The sequence below is a fragment of the Trachinotus anak genome, unplaced genomic scaffold, assembly GCF_046630095.1.
Source record: "Trachinotus anak isolate AG129_WGS33_773 ecotype Australia unplaced genomic scaffold, CSIRO_AGI_Tana_v1 ptg000013l, whole genome shotgun sequence".
NCBI classification, from domain to species: Eukaryota; Metazoa; Chordata; class Actinopteri; order Carangiformes; family Carangidae; genus Trachinotus; species Trachinotus anak.
This window is the reverse complement of record NW_027273864.1, coordinates 7,854,340-7,874,931: the sequence shown is the minus strand read 5'-3', so window position 1 is coordinate 7,874,931 and position 20,592 is coordinate 7,854,340. Positions and strand designations below refer to the sequence as shown.

The 20,592-nt window shown below is 41.3% G+C and overlaps 1 protein-coding gene across 5 annotated transcripts in view; it reads right to left on the bottom strand.

The window, feature by feature from the left end:
- cdh4 (cadherin 4, type 1, R-cadherin (retinal)) overlaps nt 1–20,592 on the bottom strand; it is a 197,830-nt gene that overhangs the window by 94,289 nt on the left and 82,949 nt on the right. For 4 of the 5 annotated variants that reach the window (XM_071493884.1, XM_071493886.1, XM_071493889.1 and 1 more), the window contains one exon: nt 17,002–17,025. In XM_071493884.1, coding sequence (XP_071349985.1) covers nt 17,002–17,025 — 24 coding nt within the window. Of the gene's footprint in view, nt 1–17,001; nt 17,026–20,124; nt 20,321–20,592 lie in introns of those variants that run through there. The other variant, XM_071493887.1, reaches the window with a different exon arrangement.

The following is a 20,592-nucleotide window of genomic DNA, read 5'->3' as shown; positions in this document are numbered from 1 at the left end:
GCTGTCAGTTAACAGGTCACAGTTATTAAACCGCTGCAGCCTGCGCACTACGTCACAGCATTTTGAAGGCAACAATAAAGGAGAGAATGAAAGATGTGGAGGATTAATAAAGGAGATGTGAGGAGAAGATAAAAAGAACCAAGAGAGAAATAAGGGGAAAAAAGCATGAAAATTAGAAAGAACACTGGGGAGCTTGTGATCAGATAAAAATAGATGAAGAGGCGAGTCATGTTCATGGTGAAATGTGCACTTCAAGACCTAAATAGTTCTCAGAGTGGCTACTAATGCACCAATGTACCTCTGAATAACATGGTGAACATTATATAAGGACAAGTACAAAATGAGTATGAATAAACCAATAATCTTTATTTGCATTTATCTAATTTTACTGATCAGTTTTTGAGTGTGTGAGCTTCACAAAGTGGTCAAATTCTACAATTTCACAATTGAACAGATGATTAATCGTGATTAGGGAGCTCTTAGGTCACTTTATCCTTCATTCCTGCGTGACTTTAAATGTGCAACCACAAAGCTCCTACTGTGAGGTACTCAAGCTGAACAGGGTTTGAAAATCTGTGACACATAACTGAAGGAAACACTGAGGAAGATCGTTGCTGTGGAAGACAGAGAGCGGAGAGCTTGGCTGAGCGAGCGCTTGGCAAAAAGAAATCTGAAATTGTTAACATTCCAAAGTGGGTATCCTTGTACAACACACACTCTCATGCTTTGTTGCTTTCTCCTCAACGAGCTGCAATGTAAAATCACTTGAACAGTGAATTTCACCTGCTTTACAAAAACCTAATGACAAAACTGTTAGTCACACACATCTGGATGCATGCCCATAAACACACCTATAAATGGACTGAATGATTGAATAATTATTGCTAGTATTGCTGCTGTTGCACTTCTCTCTTGAAATTTCTTCCCTCAGTCCCATTCAAATAGTATTAGCATTACAGTGGGAGGCGAAATGAAATATTCACTGTGCTCCTTGATAATTTCACTCATCTTTCTAGACAGCATTTTAACCATCAGGTAATTACAGGATGGTCTGTAATATCAACATTTCACAGGAACACAAGCCAGAGGAGAAGGAGCCAAAGGCCTCCCCAGTGGGGCGTGGGGGACTTGAAGGTGATGTGAATTTCAGTCAAAAATCAAACTGAGTCATTGCTCAGTTAAATCTTAACAAGCAGACATTAAACCCATCGTGATATCAGTCAGTGTGACTTACACTTCTCTGGGCTATCATTACTCACATTAGGACTCTGACTCAATCTTGTTTCTTTCGCCTTAGAAACACAGACAAACTCACAGTGGGTCTGTTGTGTCAAGAAAGATGGAGATGCTAATACATGCTCTTATCTCAGCACTATTGAAATAGTGTAATTCTCTTTTTACCTGCCTTAATAAACTGTACAAAGTGTTGCTGCTTGGCACTTAACACAATCCAACACATATTACACCTATTTTGACCACTCTGCACTGGCTTCCCTGGTTCCTGTTTCAATTCATTTTAAAATGTAGCTGCTCACTTTTAAACAGCCCTGCAGAGCCAGGCTCCACAGTATATCATGGACCTTCTGCACCCATACACCACGAGCTGAGCTCTCAGATCCTCCACCCAGGGCTTTCTGTGTGTACCTCGAACATGTTGTAACACGGATTAGTCTCTCAATAAGCTTGAGTTATTTGGACTCTGTGGACTGTTTTAAGAACAGCTAAAAATCCATCTGTTCAGACAGGCATTTAGGTAGCATGTATTATTTGTTTTAATTTGAGTCTTATATCTGCTCTCCTTCTATATTTATCTGGTGCTCTTGTCTTTGTTTGAATTGTTTCATTTTATCTCTTTGATTATGAAGCACTTGGTGAGTAGTGACTGTTTCAGGTGTTATGTAAATAAACTTTGCTTGCTTGAATTATCTCCAATGTCCATCGTGAATAAATGTCAATACATGGGGCTTAGAAATCAGAGTCCATGCCTCAGGGTTGTATGCCTGAGCCAACCACTCAAACTGCAGGAAATATGGTCACAATCTCCACTTATGTTCCAGAGTTACAGTTTTGAATAATGGCCAGAAGTGTTTTTGCAGAACATTATGATGTCACAGGGAAGTTGACCTTTGACCATTTGGTTATGCAATTTCATGACTTCATTTTATCCTATTAGACATTTGAGTTCAACAGTGTCATAATTAGCATACAAATTTGTGAGATATGACTATAAATGCGTTTTGTGAGGTCAGAATGATCTTGATCCTTGATCCCTCCCAACCAAAATCTAATCAGTTCACCATTGAGTCCACCATTGGAACAGTCATGCACCATTGAGTGCATGACTGTACCAAATTTAAAGAAATCCCTTCAACGCCTTACTGAGTTATTGCGTTCACGAGAGTGGGATAGATAGACAGACAGACAACACAAAAAGATACCGTCTTCAGGCAGGCAGTTTGCTAAAATATCAACTAATATGCTGCAAGCTAACAGGCCTCAAAAGAGAACACCTGAACCCAGTCTTTCTTTTCAGGTGGTTTTAATCTTTTACTGTGATCATATTGGTTTCCAAATACACCAGCATTTCTATCTATCACATTAGCAAAAACGACTTACCTTTTCAGACAAGTTTTAATTTCACAGAGATGAAATTAATCCAATCTGAGCAAAGCTTTAGAGCATAAATAACCAGAACGGTAGTGATTCTGTAAGTTCTGCAGCACTTAAATAGGCTAATTGTCGAGGTTATAATGAAGCTTCATTTGGGTGACACACAATGTGTTGGGAGACAGTGCTCCCAAAATAGAAAACAGACACAAAGAGAGAAGGAGCTAAAGCTGCTGATTTTAAACCACCAACTAGTAAACAACAGAATCTTTATGACTGCAATATCTACAGTAACAACCAGTTCTTACTGAACTCTTATGCAGTAGGTACTTTTGTCTTTGTATCTTTTAAGATGAGCATGTTTTCATAGATGGTGGGTTTAACATAGCAGTGTACTGTTAAATAATTTATGCTTTTAATGAGAAAAATAAGTTTTATATATTTGAATATTACTTTTCACTGTTATTTTGTCCTCCAGGAATGGCCTGGTTTAAGTGCATAACTATGTTTGTGAGTGCATGTGTACATCAGGAGGAGTAATGAGGATGTTTTTGCATGATTTGAATTAAACCCTTAAAAATAGCCATGCACGTCCCCAGCCTTCATGCACTTATGTGCAATCAAGCAATTTCTGTCGGCATGTTATAATCATAAATTCATCTCAAAATCCTGACCTGCTCAGTCAAACATTTCCTGTCAGCCAAATATTTTACTGCCCTCTGAGTCCCTACAGGCTGTCAGACCTCTCAGCAAACACTGGGTGTCCTGAAAATACCCCCATTTTAATTTCTCGGTGATGGGATCATCAGCCGCTGCAGACTCCGGCTAATCTCTCCCTCATCAGAGAAGTATATGACTCTATAGGTTGTGTGATCCTTACTGGCCTTTTCAGTGTATGAGCTGTGTGCGTGGTGGCGTGCAGTGTTGAGCTAATCACTTAACAGGTCCGCTGAGGGAGCGTGCTTGCTGGGAGGCTGCACACGGCACGGCTGGGTGAGAGGCAAGTTAGTATGTGTACTGTATGTGTGTGTGTGTGTGTATTTGTGTGTTTGTGTGTGTGAGCACTGAGGATGACTGAAGGGTTCTGGCAGAACGAGGTCACTCTGTTCTACCAGGTGAATCTGTGTGGGGGTGGACAGGATAAGGAGGTGAATTTGTGTGTGTGTGTGTGTGTGTAAGTGTGTACATTTGTATGTATGACTGTACTGTGATGCATGTAGTCTGAAAATGCCAAAATACATTTTCATGATTGTAATTTTCCATCCTTGGGAGAAAAAAAAAAAAAAACATGGCTACATTGAAATAATCATTGGAGAGCCAGTGTTACTTCTCATGAAAACATGTCGTCAACTTCAGCACTGGGAGCACTTTTCCAGCAAGAGATAAATATATCGTGGGTCCAATTTGAATACGGAGTCGTTATTTTTATCGCAGTGTGATGAAATGACACCGTGTCATGCTGGATCCTGTTTGTTTTCTACTTCCAGGAGAGTGGCAGATGGAACTAGGAGAGCTTGTGACTTGTGACTGATTCCAGATAAAAATTTTGGTCACTTTTCAATGCTAAACCAGCTCAGAAGCACCAGATCTCTTTGACAAGGCTATTTAGGAAACTGCTTTTGAGCCCCACAAGGCCAATACTTGCATGTGCATGCGATGAAATATAAATAAGCAGCTAATGTAGCCCTCTGTGGACCCGGGAAGCGATGTGATGTGATGTGAATGCTGTGCTGCTTAATGAGTGTCTCAGGAGAAGGCAGGTACATGTCTCCTGTCCCTCCAGCCACCCTAGAGCACTGCCCCTCTCTCTCAGCATCATTAACTCCTACAGTAATGATGATAAAAATGCACTCTTGTAATGAGGTTAAGCAACATTTTTATCCATTGAGACTACAATAAATGTGGAGCTATGATATGTGTCAACACAAAAATTCATCATGATGAAGTTTATTAGTTGAGAAAACTCTCGACTGAACTTGTTTATTGAAATGAAGAGTTTCAGCAAATCATCAGCAGCATTTGTAAAAAGTGTTAATAAAGCTGCAAGGTAAAATATTAAACTGCATACATCCTGGAAGGTGATGATGTGGTACTTAATCATATTGTTAATGAGTGACTAATAGAGGAGTTGTTTTCATAAATGGCTATACACACCAGGTCTCAGGAGAGCACCTTTTATTGCTTGATTAATCCAGTTCAAGATGTCTGGGAGCCCTGTTTTTTATTTGTTGCCCTACAGGGTGCATTTTATTTTCCGCTTCAGACAAACAGCCTTTCATTTATCACATCCCGGGCTGAAAAGACACCTGTCGCATAGCTGGCACCAGAGAGAGCGAGGAAAGGAGAGCCTGGGGGAAAACTAATGTTCACTGTGCTTCGTCCTAAATATTAACCAGATGCTTCCTGCTCTAAACCTGCTGATGGTAGCCACTTTGGGATAGACGGAGGGAGGATGCGTCCTAATCCTCCATGGACAACACTGCCCTACTTGTGCGGAGGTGACCCCATGTGTTCTACACTGCCCTACCATTCACCATTGTTATTTATGAGCTTGCAAAGGTGTCCTTTTGCAGCGAGACCATGTGCCACCTGTTTTAGCAGCAGGTTAAAGCACAGTGCAATGTGTTCTGCAAAGGTGAAGCCGGAGGTGCCTGAGTGAAGCTAACCTACTCAGCAAAATGGGAAACAAGTTTTAAACTAGGCTGCAAGCTTTGGAGTTAGCTGTTCGCTGTTAGGCTCTAACCTCTGGCTCCAGCTATACTTACTGTACAGATGTTAGAGGTATAAGCCTCTTGTAACGCTCAGCAGGAAAGGGAATATGTGTATTTCTCAAAATATTACTAACACTGGTTTTACTAACATGCAGAGAAAGCCCATAATATGAACGTGGCATAAAACAATCCAGAAGATTGTCTGTAAAACTAGACTCAGTGTCTCAAAATGTGTTGAGTCTGCTAAGCACGGTCTTGCTTCTTGACTGCAATGATAGTATTACCTTCACATTAAATTTGGTATGCCACATTTAGTTTCAAACATTAGTGTAAAGGTGTACAAGTGCATACAAACATTATAATGAGTTGAGGTTCATTTCTAACATGCATTTATGGTTTCACAACATTTTTGCACACATCTATTAAGTCTATACACTCCCCTAATGATATTCCTGTTTTTTTTTCTCCTAAAGTGCTCAAGTATGAAATACTGTGCTATATGATTTTATGCACCCCTGGCTTCATAAAACCAGGTGGGCTTTACTGTGGGATTCAGGTGCAGGAAAGAACAGAAACCTTTGAAGAGACACCTTGAGAGAACCCTAACTGCTGATTCTTTTATTTTCTCTTTCTGAAGCAAGGTTCCCATTTTGGCTAGCAGTCAAGCAGAGAATTAAGGATGTAATCAGGAGTGAAGATAGTCATCTGGACTGTATCTGTGATTGAATGTAGAGGACATAGGTTGGCAATTTCCTTATTAAGTGCTGTTGTGCTGAATAAGGGCCCTTGGGGTTTATTATCTGTTCTTTAAAATTCATGACATGGAGGAGAACTACCACAAAAGCCTACATCAGTCAGCAGCAGCAGCAGCTCACAGCATGGCCGGGGATGTAGCAGGGTGGGGGCAATTACTGAGTTTGTCCTCACGGAAGTTAAAGCAGTTTCCTCCTAGGAAACAGTCCCTCTTCTTCCTACACATTTAATGAGTATTTTTAAGCGTATTTTTTAAGAATTTTCTTGTACACACAATACACACACGCATCCCTGTACAGGTGTGACAGTACACCCACACACAAACACAATAAAAGCAGACATGGTCAATGGACTCTGAGTGAACTTTTGCACCACTTCAAAGCACCAAGGTTGAGCAGAGGACTCTGTTTCCTATAATGAAGAGGAGATAGTTAATCTAGCATTAATGCCTGGCTTCCCATGAGGAAACACCATGATTCAGGGAGGAGTGAAGGAGTCTTCAGTATGCATACAGACACACACACTCTCTCACTCTTTCTCTCTCTCTTGCTCTCTGCTCCTCTTTTTTTCTTCTCTCCATGGTGATGCAGACAAACCACAAAGAGCGCTTGAATGAAAGGGGCGTCAAACAGACATCGATTTCTAATAGGGAACTTTCTAGATCAGCATGGTGCTCGGCCTAAGTCATGTGTGTGATTTGGTCAAGGACACCATGTGTGGGAGCATCAACTGGACCTGTCTCTCTCCGCCAGGCACCAAATGATCCGTCGCAGCAGGACACAGGGATCAGAGAGCAGTGGGAGTCTCCTTTCATCTCTTGGGGATTAGCACTCCCATAGGAGATAAGTATACACATGTGTATGTGTGCTGTGTAACACTCTATGAGAAGTATCTACCTTTTAGCCACAGGCTACACACTTCCTGTTTGTGCTGCATGCTGAGAATCCCCCCCAAGGCCGCAAATATATGAGGCTCCATAGGCAAGAGAGGGATGAAGGAGAACACAACGAGAGTTTTCTTAAAATAAACATGAAATTGTATTTGTGTTCTCTGTGCGCTCTCTCACTGTGCAGCTGTGACACCACTAACGTTGGTTGATTATATTTAAAATATTCAGTGTGTAAAAACACTGTTCACAGCTCCCCATTATGTTCTGGAGTGAACCCATTTGTATGAAGCAGGGAACACAGTAACAGTGAAACAAAAAATGGTGACATGTGCTGCAGAGTGGCATCTCTGGTAATTCTATCACAGGCATTAAACATGCATGGAAACAATGCCGGCTTCACTGGACTGTATCCACTCAGTTCTACTGAAGCAGCAGTGCCTCAAAGGAAAGGGTGAGGCAAAGAGCAAAGCCATGTGGGAAACAGGATTGCGTGACAATCTGAAGGGATCCTGGATCATCAGCCACATCACACTATACAACACCTTTACTGTTGCTGCTGCACACAAGGTCATAGGAATGCAGTGAAAACCTGCCACATAAATACATTCAATCTTCTCCGTCCTCTCCCTTATTCTGTTCCTCACACTTCATCTTCACTCTCTTTACACACATGCTGCAGCAGGTCCAGGCACATATATACACAGCTTATACTGTATTTCCCTCATTCATTAATGTCTGCCATCTGCCTGACACTGAAGGCTGCTCTTCACACACACAGTCAGGAGAGAATCTGCGCGTCCCACCTTGTGCAGGCTTGCTCCTTTATTGATGTCACTACTAAGAATAAGAATGACTCCTGCTGTGCTCAGTGTCCTGGATACCAAGAACAACCACTCAGCTCTAACTCTTCAAAGCTGCCTGTCTGCACATATTGAGGTACTTAGTCTCACCATGGAAGCAATTTAGTGAGATTTATGTCCAATTGCAATAGTCCAAATGTGAATACCTCATATCCTATTGCCCATTTACTGAATACAAATTGGACAGCTTGCATTTGCTCTCATGTGAGTGAGTGATCCTCTCAGTTTTGATGACAGTGTTGTTTTCTAATTTTGTTTTCTTACTCTATATATCAACTACTGTAAATATGACACCATATTCACAACTGCCTAGCTCTCCAATAACACCAGAGTCCTATTTCAGAGAGATGAACACCCCAGCCTATCCGACAGTGCTTCTCTCCTGACCATGTTCTTTTTCAAAACAGACCTGGCCCTGCCACCGCTGAATGCCCTGGCACAGCCGTCCATCTCCAGTGTGCCCACCATGCCAGCCTAGGCCTGGACACCAGGCTCTGGGCAGTGAGCAGCGGGCAGCTCATAAATGAGTAATGGCAGTCACATTAACATTCGGTGGTAGGGCAGGCTAAGGGCAAGAAGGAGGGGGATGCAGGGAGCGCAGGCTCTTCCTCTGTCTTATAAAACAGCACCTGATTAATGTTTGATTCAGTCTGGCCTCATTCTTCCACTAGCACTGTGCAGAGCTAATCTACAGAGTATAGGTGAGAGTGAGAGTGATGGAGCTGTAAGAGCAGGGTGAAGAAAAACTGTTTGTACAGGAGCTGTTTGGAAAGGTTGAGCCTGCGATATGCTGCCTTTCCTCCAGCCCTAAAATGAAAAATATCACGGGTGCAGAACAGTTCAATCAGTTCAAAATCAATCAGGGCATTGATATGATGGAGCATGGAAACGATAACGGAGGATGAGGAAAAGGGGTCACTTTGGGTGAGTCACAAATTACAAGAAACAACACCGACAGCAGGTTACTGGTGATAACGTTATTTCCATTTACCCTTTACTATGTTTATCATGTAGCACATATCTGGCAATATGAGAGCAAGAGTTCACCTAATAAACAGGACAATCCTACACCAACACGCTAGCCTCTAGTCTGAGGGTGGTAAAATCAACCAATAACCAGCCAGTGCAGTGTCGTCTTCTTTTGTTCACTCACAAGGAAAGACATGATCAAATGAGAAAAGTTATATTTGATGGTTTCAATATTTATTTTATTACTATTATTTTCATTACTGTCTATGAGGCTAGAGAGGCGCTTTGAGCTAAATGCTAACGTCAACATGCTAACAATGACAATGCTAACATGCCGGTCAGACAGGTCAACATCGTCATTCACGGAGCCATTAGCGTGTTTGTATAGCATCAGAATGACAACATTAAATATTGAATATCAAGCTGACTTCATTCTGGTCTCATACAAACCAGAGCTGAATGAAAACAGCACTGCAGACACATTATGTTTAATGCAGGAAATCACCAACAGAAGTGGCTGTAGAAGAGGCAGATAGCTGCTAAGTGGGTAAAATAAAAGACTAGCTTACCAATATACATAAAAAAAAACTGTACAAACACCTCAACAGACGGTCTCATTCAGTGTAATAAAAAAAAAATGAATCTCTGAGGATTGACAATAACAGAACATTATGTTTCATTTTTCTGTTCATAAAATGTCAACAGCCATATGCTGTCCTTCATTTCTGACTCACAGGTGGATGGTGAATGTGCTTTTTTGGGCAATGGAGGAGAAAATCGTAACAGCAAAGTGATTATGACAGAGGAAATTAGAGTTTGTCACAGGTGAGAAAAGTACGCCTCTTCATTCTCCACAAAAACACTCTATACTTACCGGTAAGTGTTTTACAGTTCTCTCTGTGTGTCTTTGCATTACATTACATTATAGTCCTGGAGCTATTTCAGTGTCCACGCCCTCAAGAATAGTGGCCTTATACTGTAACATAAGGGAGTCAATGTACATTAACTAAACAATTATAAAGGACTCTGAAATAATATGTTCAAATACTTAAAGTCCCTCTAGCACTTTTCTGGAAGTGTAGGTACAGTTAAGATTACTGTAAAAAAAAGTTCACAGTTTATTATTAAGTTGAAAACCTTTCAAAGGTTTTGTTCGTGTTAACATGCTCACATTAGCAAAATCACTAGGATGTACTGTAGCAATATCATTAAGGGTTCTCCAGCTTTTAGTGGGATCTGCTTTCAAGTGCAGATGAGCAATAATTACACAACAGTATTATATTGTTAATGGAGAAGGGCCCAGTGAGACTGGATGTGCTCTACATAGCAAATTTTCTACTAAAAGGGAAAAATTCCATACAGTAGTGACAAAGTGAGTCACAGAGAGTTTAAATGATATTAATGTGTCAAGTTAGGGTCGATTAAAGTAATTTGGTAACACAGAGGGAAGTGCAGTTAGAATAAACGTCAAGGAAACAGGAACTCAGCAGGTTCTGTCAGTTGGGATGTTGACATGCGCCACATGAAGTCAGCTCCAACAGTAATCTTATAGAAGTGACAGATTAGTACTTACAACATAAAATGTCTGTCATGCATACACACACATGCACACCCATCCAACCACCCACGCACGCACACACACACACACACACACACACAAACACACACACACACACACACACACACACACACACACACACACACACACACAGACTCAGCACTTACTCACAGTAGCATACTAATGAAGTAATGTGTGCGTGCAAGGAACACTGGGAGGTAGCTGTGATTGACAGGCAAATCGTTCCCACAGAAATACCCATTTGATGGAGCAAAGCAACAAATACAAGAGTTAAAAGGCAGCCGCAGAAACCGCCTGAGTATTCTTTACATGAAAGCAAATTAGAGTATTTCCTGCACCTTTGAGAAGCTGAGTGTCTGAGGTGAAATGTGTGGAAACAATATCAGCCATTTTTTCATTTCTTTTCTTCAAAACGAAGGAACTTAATGCTCTTTGTGCAAACCTGAGTGAGCATGCCTCTTTGAGGGCGTCGCCTCATGTGAATGTCAGCTCCACGGTACATTATAATTCCACCCTAGATCTTGAAGAATGATGCACTTGCTCTACTGCGTAGCTCTGCCATGGAGGGAAAAAGGGGGTAATAAAAACTGCTTGCCTTTTTGTTCAACAGACATTGTAATCTAACTGTTGGTAACAGGCAGTGGCAATTGGCCTTAATAATGGTCTCTGCACTCTAATTGTGTAGGGATTTGCCCGGACCAGCCTTGTCTCCCAAGCCCTTAATGCTACTGTGTCAAAAAGCCTTGACGCTGAGAGAAAGGGAGGATGTGCCTGAAAATACCAAGCAGAAGAGAGAGAAGAGATATAAAAAGGGATGGAGGGAGCGCTGGAGAGGGGAAAGTCTCCCACAGCGGGAGGTGATAATGAAAGAGAGAGATGATAAAGTGCACTTTACCATTTCCTGTTCCTCATAATATCACATAATGTTGGTGTAATTAACCTCAGGAAATCTGGTTTCATTAATCCCAGTATGGATTTGAATTAATTGGTCAACTATACACCATGGCTGAAATAATAAAGGCACAGTATGGAGATGTCGACAGGTGCAGAGACAGAAATGACTCCACAAGCTCAACAACAAAGCTTTTCTTGTGCTTAATATAATGGTCAAAGTTGGCAACATGTGTTCTTGTGACAGAAACGGGCAGGACTAAAGGAAAAGTGGCCCTACACTACATAGTAAAGTTACGTGACCCTGAAGAAAAGCTTGTATTGAATATGATCTCTATTTGCCTTTCTACATGTTCAAAGTCTCAGCACAAAACCTTACACCCCATTGGTTCCAGCAAGTTTCCTGTCTGCTCTCATCTGCATCAGGAAAAGAAGCTTCTTCTCTATAAAAAGACTGATCAAGCCTTATCTTTCTGAAACATGAAATCCACTGGGAAAAGCTGGACTTGTAGCCATTAGGCACTGTCCTCTGTGCCTTGACTCGCTGCTGCCTCAGCCTTTGTAGTTAAAGGCCGGAGTAAAGCTTGTTTCCATTCAGCTGGGAGAGCTGGTCAAAGCCGTGAGACCAAACAGCTCCCAGCACTTTTTTTCACTGAGAAATACTTGAGTTGTCTGGATAGTTTTTGGAAGATGATGTGCAAAAATTTCCACAGAACAAGATCTTATGTTTTCCCTGGGCTCCTGCAGGTTTGACAGCATTTTTGAGGAAAAGTTTGAAAATTTAGAAATGGAGAGTCTTAAATTGGGTAGAAAATAGGAGCTCCTCGCTGGAGACAGGCTGCCATTTTTATGCTTGTTTGTTTCCTTCTTTGCTGCTTTCTCTCTTTACACATACTCTTGCTCAAACCATCTGCCATATAGGTCCTGTGCGACTCTCCTTCAAGAGCTCTTAGTGGCTGTCTTCATCAGCTCAAGATCTGCTGCAGAAAAACAGCTTTAATTGGTACTAAGGGGGGGAGGGAAGAAGAAGGGTCTGTACGCTTCACCACATTTTGTGAGTGATCAAGAATTGCATTCAACCAAGTTTCTCCTTAGTGCAGGCATTTAATGCTGACAACATCTCCACACAGGGCTTTTCTCAACATCATCCCTTTTGTACAATAAAACTCATGAACATGAATATTATTAAGTTGAATCCTCTTCAAATGAACACATGTTCACTTTAGCACCAACAAGGCAGCTGTGAAACCCCATCCTCTGATTCACTTGGAGTCATATTTCTTCGGTTCTAAGCAGGTAAATCAACTTGTCTGGCTAACTGTAATATTTCAAGTTGCCCTGTCGATATCCCTGAGCCTTGAATTTACCCTACTAAGCACAGTGCTCTGCAGCCAGAAAGACTGAAACGCCACAGATCAGAAGACTGTTGAGCCGCTACAAGAACTTGCATAACATGGCAAATAGAAACCCTACAGAGTGCAGCCAACAGTGCGGTCCGATCAATTCCATCAGGCAATTTGGCCATTTCACCAAGGCCACTAGGAAAGCTTCACTACAATTAGGCTGACAGAAATGGCCTCTCTGACACATTCGAGAAAACCAGGAATGTTTCCCCTCCTTTTCCTCTCTTTGCACTGTCGGGGTTCTTCGACGCTTATGTTGTTTCAGAAGGGCTTTCAAACATTAGCTTCTGTTGTTGCTCTAGCTTTGGAGACATTGTGCAGCCCATTAGCTGCTCTTTTAGCCCCAGCTACTTCTCAGAACCAGTGAAAGGGAGGAAGGAGTGGGGGGAGATGCAGACATGATGAGAGAGAAAATGTACTTAAAGCGTCTGGAGCAGAGGAACAGACTTAACATATGGAAGATTGGAATATACAATATATAATTCAGCATTTTGGGAAATATACTGCCAAGAGTTAGATGAAAATATCAATGTCCCTTCATCTGTCCGCTAAGCTACAGCCAGCAGGGGCTTAGCTTAGCCTAGCATAGCGCTTCTCGACAGGGGCGTTCAGAGACATCAAGGGGCACTAGAAGCAGCGGGTGTTGAGGTGTTCTTGGGGGTGTTTGTTTAGTTTACACCAAAGGTTCATGACGAGACAAGTTGAAACTTGCAACTATTTGCAAAAGAATGTAGTCTGCAACTAGGGTTCCCACCCATCCCATATATAACATGGAAAATGTTATTAATGTTGAAAATAAAATGCTATTTGTATTTTCGTAGAATATAAACTGCCGTCTGCACTGTGAATAATGTAATGTCAAGTAAAACCAAACCAGTTATAGCCTACAAGTACTATTAAATAATAAAACCTGCCAGTCTACACCATTGCGACTAGAGGAGACAGTGTGTTGTTTCCATAGCAACGACTCTTTACCTCAGTGTTTGTCTCAGGTTTCTGAAGCGCAGCTCCGTGCTGCCTTCGTGGGAAGTAGAGTATCATCTTTAAAACTTCATTGACATGGAGGAGTTTACACCACTGCAAATTTTATCATCTAGTCGTGAACTTTAAAGTCTTGATTAAACATTTTGAATGAAATGTGAAATATGAAATCCCAAAACATGGGACATTTACCAGCTTTAATGTGACAGACCAGATGAGATGTGATCAGACCAACCTCTGTTCAAAAATCTGCTAAATTTATTCTGTTTAATGCCAAAAAGTTACATGCTGCATAATATGTGACATATCTGACATGTGCAACAGAGCAACATATCAGCAAAATGGCACATACCAAGAAAAAATGCCACCAGTATTCTATTTATTACCAATTATGGATTGAGTTAATTGTGTTTTTTGCTTTTTTGATGTTGCTTCTTTACTTTGAGCTTTTATTTGTTTGTTTTCATTTGTTTTAAGCTTTTTTGCTCCCTGGGAAACTAACGATAATCATAAGTGGTAATAAAAATTGTAATAAATATGATAAAAAATATTAACAGGGACTTCTCAGAACCCTTTAGCAACTTTTATTTTTAAAAAAGCACCTAGCAACTTATTCAGCAACTTTTTGGACAAATCTTTGCTATTTTCCATAGAAGCCAGTCACTAGTGATGCCCCACAAGTGAGAGTTACACATGTCTCTGTGTCTCTGGGTGATCATTTTTCAAAGTAAATCTAATCAAAATCACAGATGATGTCTTTAACTTAGATGTATCGTGATTTTGTCAAAGGACATCACGGTCCTAAAATCAAGATTTTAGCAGTGCAGAGCTGCAGCTTGGAAATGGCTTGGAAGGTACTTCTGGTTAACATCAGCATTGTGATCTTATTGTGCCACGTTTCAGTCACTGTTTCATACTTGTTCCATTGTCGATCACTGACCACAACTGTAACCGCTAGAAATCCATAGTTCAGTGTCTTATTTTTTTTTATCTTATTTTAGGATTAGGGTTCTGATACATGACCCCAACCCTTTCCCCAAAAAATGCATATCTGTAGCCCAAGTCATGAGAAATCCATAGTTCACTGACTAATAATGTCTTTTTTCAAAATAAAGCTGCACATTTTCGAGTGGCCTTTTATTGTGACAAGCCCAAGGCACATCTGTGCAATAATCATGCTGTGTAATCAGCTTCTTGATATGCCACACCTGCCAGGTGGACAGATTATCTTGGCAAGGGAGAAATGCTCACTATCATGGATTTAACACATTTCTGAACAGAATTTGAGAGGCGCAAACCATCTTATAATAATATATATATATATATATATATATATATATATATAAATAAAAGATGGTTTGCGCCTCTCAAATTCTAAAATTATCATATCGTGATCAAGTCAGGAGATGTATATTGTCCCAGCCCTGATCTGAATATTGGAGCCTAACCAGTTTGCAGTTTGTCAATGTGGTTTGGCCATGACAGGGTTAAGGTAGTTTCCATTGCAGGTGATGGAGTTGAACAATTTGCACAGCTGGCAGAAAAACCATAATCAATCCGGAGATTGTAGATAAGGGCACTAAAACCAGCCAAGCACAGCGTTTTCTCTTATCGCAATTACACCTTGCCCTCCTGCCTCAGGTACTGCCAATTAAGCCGGGAGAGGATGCGCCAGCAGCCACTTCACATTGAGGAGGCCTATCAGACGACTCCAAACACACCCCATCACTGCTGAGGGGGTAGAGAGGAGCTTGTTAAGCACAGGAATATTGCAGGGAGGGAGCGCCTGTGTGTACTGTTTTCCACTGCAGGTATACACTGTATGTTTATGTTTTTCCAAAAACACACACACAAATGTATGAAAACAGAGATTGAATGAAGCGAATGATTTCTGCTGTGGTGAGTGATAACACCTTCTGGATGGCTGCCTGCTGGCTGTGTTTCATGATGGGACCAAGGGTACACAGACCTTGCCCTAACACCGCATCCCCTCACTCTCTCATCTGCTTTATAATCCATTCATTACTTCCCTCTTCTTCTTCTACCTTTCACTGCAGAATACCATTCACATTATGTGACTACTCAGCAGTACAGAAAAGGAGAGGAGGTGTGGGAGAAGTGAGAACTCGTGCGTGTGTTTTGATGTCAGAGCCGGAAGGTGGTTAAGAAAGGCAGACATGAGGTCAAAATCAAGGATATCACTCAGAGTGAATACAAATCTGTGCCTATTGTGATTTTATTATTCCCTGCTCTTTGTTTAAGCCTTTCTGGGTTGAAAAAAAAACCCAAAAAATGCCACACTGTTGCTGGCTTGGCAATGAAAAATAGATCACAAAAGTTTCTCTGTGCTGCATATCACTGTCTCCTCCACCGGCAGATGGAGGTTAACCAGGTACACAAATATAAACCACAACTGCTTGATCTGAACCACAACTTTACACTTCTTGTCCCTGTTGCCACTCTGAGGTTTTAAAGCCCAGACACACAGCATGTGGTGTTTTGTCTACACTGTGTGATGCCACCACACCAGTTTAGCTCAACAACTTTGCCTCAAACCATCAGCTTTCATGAGACGGAGAGCAGGTTCAGAGAGACCACTTCTTGTCTCAGTGTCACACTGAAGCTCTAATGATGACATGAACGGTGGGAACATCTATACACACAGTGGTATAGGAGAAGAGTGGCTGACACAGATGCTGTCATGCTGCTTACAAGGCAAACTGACCACACACAAACACACAGACATGCACACATCCAATATAAGGACATAAACAAAGTACTGCAGTACTGCGGGTGGACTTTCTCTTTCAGCGTGGTTGATGAAGTGATTAAAGTGCTCCTCAAAAAACAGGATACCATTAATAACAGCACAACATGGGGAGTGAAATTTGAAAATAAAATGAAAACAGAGGCTGCCACAGTGGGGGAATCCATCTACTTGCTATTAAGACTACATGGAGATAGGTTCTATTAAAGCTGGAATGAGACAAAGTGAAAAAGATATTCATTGGATACTTATTGAATAGTATTGGAGTCAAAAGGGGGTAAATTGACTAAGTAGGTCGAGGCAAAATGCGTGCAGGGAAAATATGCTAAATTCAAATCCTGATTGGCCACATGGGTCCGAGGATGCTGCTTTCATAATTGCATTTGCTTGATGTTTTTGTGCTCGTTTCAACATTTGCCGTGACATGCAACGTGATGGAGAGGAAAATAGCTTTCTGGTGATGCAAGTGATTTTTGCAGAGTGTGTGGCTCGGCTCCTTCCACATCAACACAAACAGCCAATCCGCTGTTGCTGGCAGAGTCAACGCACAGATGGCTCTGAATCAAGGGAGTGTGCGGCTGCAGCACTTACCACGTTCACTGGACAGGGTGGTATCTGTCACAGAGAGAGAGAGAGAGAGAGAGAGAGAGAGAGAGAGAGAGAGAGAGAGAGAGAGAGAGAGAGAAAGAGGACAAGGGGAGAGGAGAGAGAAGACGATGATTAGAACATAATAGGTTTCAGCAAAAGTGGCACTGCAATACTAAAGTCACCGTTAAACAAGAGAACAAAACAGATCCATTTCTGAGGATTAATGGAAAGTCACAGGCAATAGCCAGACAGTGACATATACAGAACGTAGGGCTACAATTGGAGAAAATTTGCTGTCACAACTGCATAGTCACTCACATTTGTCTCTGTCTATTATCCAGGCAGCACCATTTAACCAGAATACAGTTTGTTTTCTCTCTTATACTTCTTGTCATTGCCTCAAGCAGTGGTATTCATCATTATCTTCAAATGCTTGTTGTGATGTCTATATTGCTCTTGTGCTCACTCAATGAAACATGCGGGACATCGCATATACACATTGCACACACTTATGTACATCATTGTGGGTGGTATTTATTCAGACCTTGGCACCACAGCTGGGTGGCAGAAATACAAGAGGCAGCCCTGGAGGCTCTTGACATCTCTCTCTCCTGGTTGCCTGCCCTTCTCTTGTCCTCCAGCAGTGGTGCTTAGTGAGATTTGATCAAAAGCAATCTCCATGGCTTGTTTTGCATTTATTGCCTATGTTTTTTTTTAATCTAGAAAAACCTTAGAGCTTACTAAACCTACAAAACTACCAACTCTGATTAGAAACACTTTCTGAACTCCAGGTTTCAGAATGTCCAACGTTATCATGAATCCCAGCTTCCCAGTGCTGAAAAATAAGTGTTACAGGAAAGGGTTTTTGGCGACCCCAGGCCTACCCTCTCTCAGGAATAGTGCTGTATATTAGCTATTTGAACTCTGATTCCTCTCAGCATTTATCACCAAACATTTGTGAGAGAGCAAACTGTCCAACTTTTTATCCACACTAGTGGCCTGGCTCTAGGAGTGCCAATGTCCCCATTTTTGTTCAGACTGAAATATCTCAAGAATTATTGGTTGGAGGTGCCGTGAAATGTTGTGTAGACGTTTGTAGTGGACATACCCGGCCTGACATCAGTCACAAGCCATTAAAAGAAGTTCAAACTAAAGACATGCAGAGTTATGGATGTGAAATTGAGACTTTCTTACTCTTCCACCATTGCCCAATTCATTCATTTATTCATTGCTTAAACCTGTTCTTCTGCTCTATTTTTCATCCTGCTAATTATTAGACATCACATGTAATAGTGCAGTTAATAAATGTCTTAAACTCAGTCATTGTCCTGTTGTGTTCCTTTGAAGTAGAGACTGGAGATCTATTGAATTGAGAAGTCATGGCTTCTGATATTAGACTGATTCACTGAATTTATAGATATATACATTTTTGTCTCTTCAGAAACTGGTGCCCCATCTAACAAGGATTTCAAATTATAATATTGTGGCCTTTGTATGCTTACACATTCTGAGAGGCCCTCTCCTACTTCTTTTACTGCTGGATGGATGAAATATAGCACACTGATGATTGCAATAACTTTAGTTGATACCTTAATGTTTCATCTAGATCAAAACTGTAATCAGTCCAGCACTTTGGTTACCATGGTAACAGTGGACGGTGAGCATGGTAAACATTTTACCTGCTAAACATTTGCATGTTAGCATGGTCATTGTGAGCATGATAGCATACTGATGCATTCACAGCCTCAGAGATCTGTTAGCATGGCTGTAGACTCGCCATCTTGTTAAGAGTCATAACTCTACCGTATGTTGCCAGGTAAAGTGAAGTGGATTTGCTGGGGAGGTCGATGCTCTGATAGATGACACACTTACTCTGTGATGACACCAAACGTAATGGGAACATGCAACATATAGGAAAATATCCTAAATATCCAGGAAAATAAGTCCAGGAGACCCAGACGTCTTAAGCAGAACCATTCATTGAAGATTGGCCAAGGAGAATAGTGATGAGCAACACAAGCACTGTATAATGCCACCCAATTCTGATGGATTCCTTCCTGTTAATTATATGTATTTAACCATATACTACGTCACACTTACAAAATCAAGTTGCGATTCATGATAATTGTCATTTTTGTTCATTTTCAGATGAAAAATATATTCCTTTTGTTTTTTCATCCACCATATTTTCAATAACTATCAATACCTGTTGTCAGGAGACTGGGTTGGACCACTGGTCAGTTGTAAGGTGCCAGTAAGCTTTCTCTGCTGTTGCATTTACTGGAGCCTGATCCGAATTGAAGCTGCTAAATTATCAACATTTAAAATATAAAATGCATATCCTGTTTGAGTAAATGTCTACACTAAAGTAATTAAGTTACACACATTTCTCTTCAAGCTTTCAGTACGTATATTTACTTTAGTTTTCCATGTGGTTGTGATGCACACTTGCAGGATCGATGACAGCTTTTTGGCTCTTTGGTTGTAGTTTGTGATCAAAATGCATAAATGCCAATGAGTCATGCTTTTTTTTCCACTCACATCTCACCATAAATCCATTCAAGTTCATCTTAAAAGCTCTGCAACTTTTTGACTTGTTTACAAAAAGCAAACACATCACTATCTAAATGAGAGTTTTGCTTGTAGACAGCCCGACTGTCTCCATTCACCCTCTCCATGTATAAAGGCACCCCACTCTATCCCAACAGAACTTCGCTCCACACATGTTCAATTATTCATCTCCCTCTGTCAAGAATTCAGCCTTGCTAGCACTTGCCAGTATCCCCCACAAATTGGCAGACAGGCTCATATTTGGCATATGGTGCAGAGCAGTGCTGCTTTTCCTTCTCTCGCAGTCGCAAATACACATTCACATACACACTCCAATGATGTACCATGTCTATCAGTTTTGTAAGTGAGATCCCCCCACTGAGATGCTGGGCATTCGTCCACAACCTCTTTGCAACAGGTTTCAAGGTTTTCAACAATAGCACTGTACATGCTGTAACAGCCAACTCAACCACAGCCTGCTATTCACACAACTACAAAACCCAGAAATGCATAATTTGGTGTTGCCACTAATGGGAACATCTAGTCTTTCCTGGTGAAACCACAATGTACACCTACACAGGTGTTTGCAGTCTCGCTGGTTCATTAGACCTATCTCTCTGTTTGAAGTTGGACAGAGCTCTTCCAGCAGTTTGCTGAGAACACCAAACTGTGAGAAAACAACAAGAACAAAAAAGAAAAATGACAAAGGTTTTCTCAAGCTGCCACGTGCCACAAAGCCAACGGCCGGGCCAAGGAAATGTCACACGTTCCTGAGAAGGGGTCTAATCAGATTAACTCCAAACACCTGTGTGGGTGTACTATGAATGTGTAGGGGCTTTAATAAATCAACTACTTCAGTGCTAACCATAAGGGCCTTTTTCACAGGTGGAAAAGCACAGGTGTAATGATGGCTGAATTCGATTTAGCTGCTTCAGTGTCAGGGTCAGGGTCATGGTACTGTGCATGTTGTTATGACGTACTGCTGGGTTTGTTTAACTGGGTTGTTGTGCCACTCTCTCTCATACCATGCCCTGGGCCTGAAAT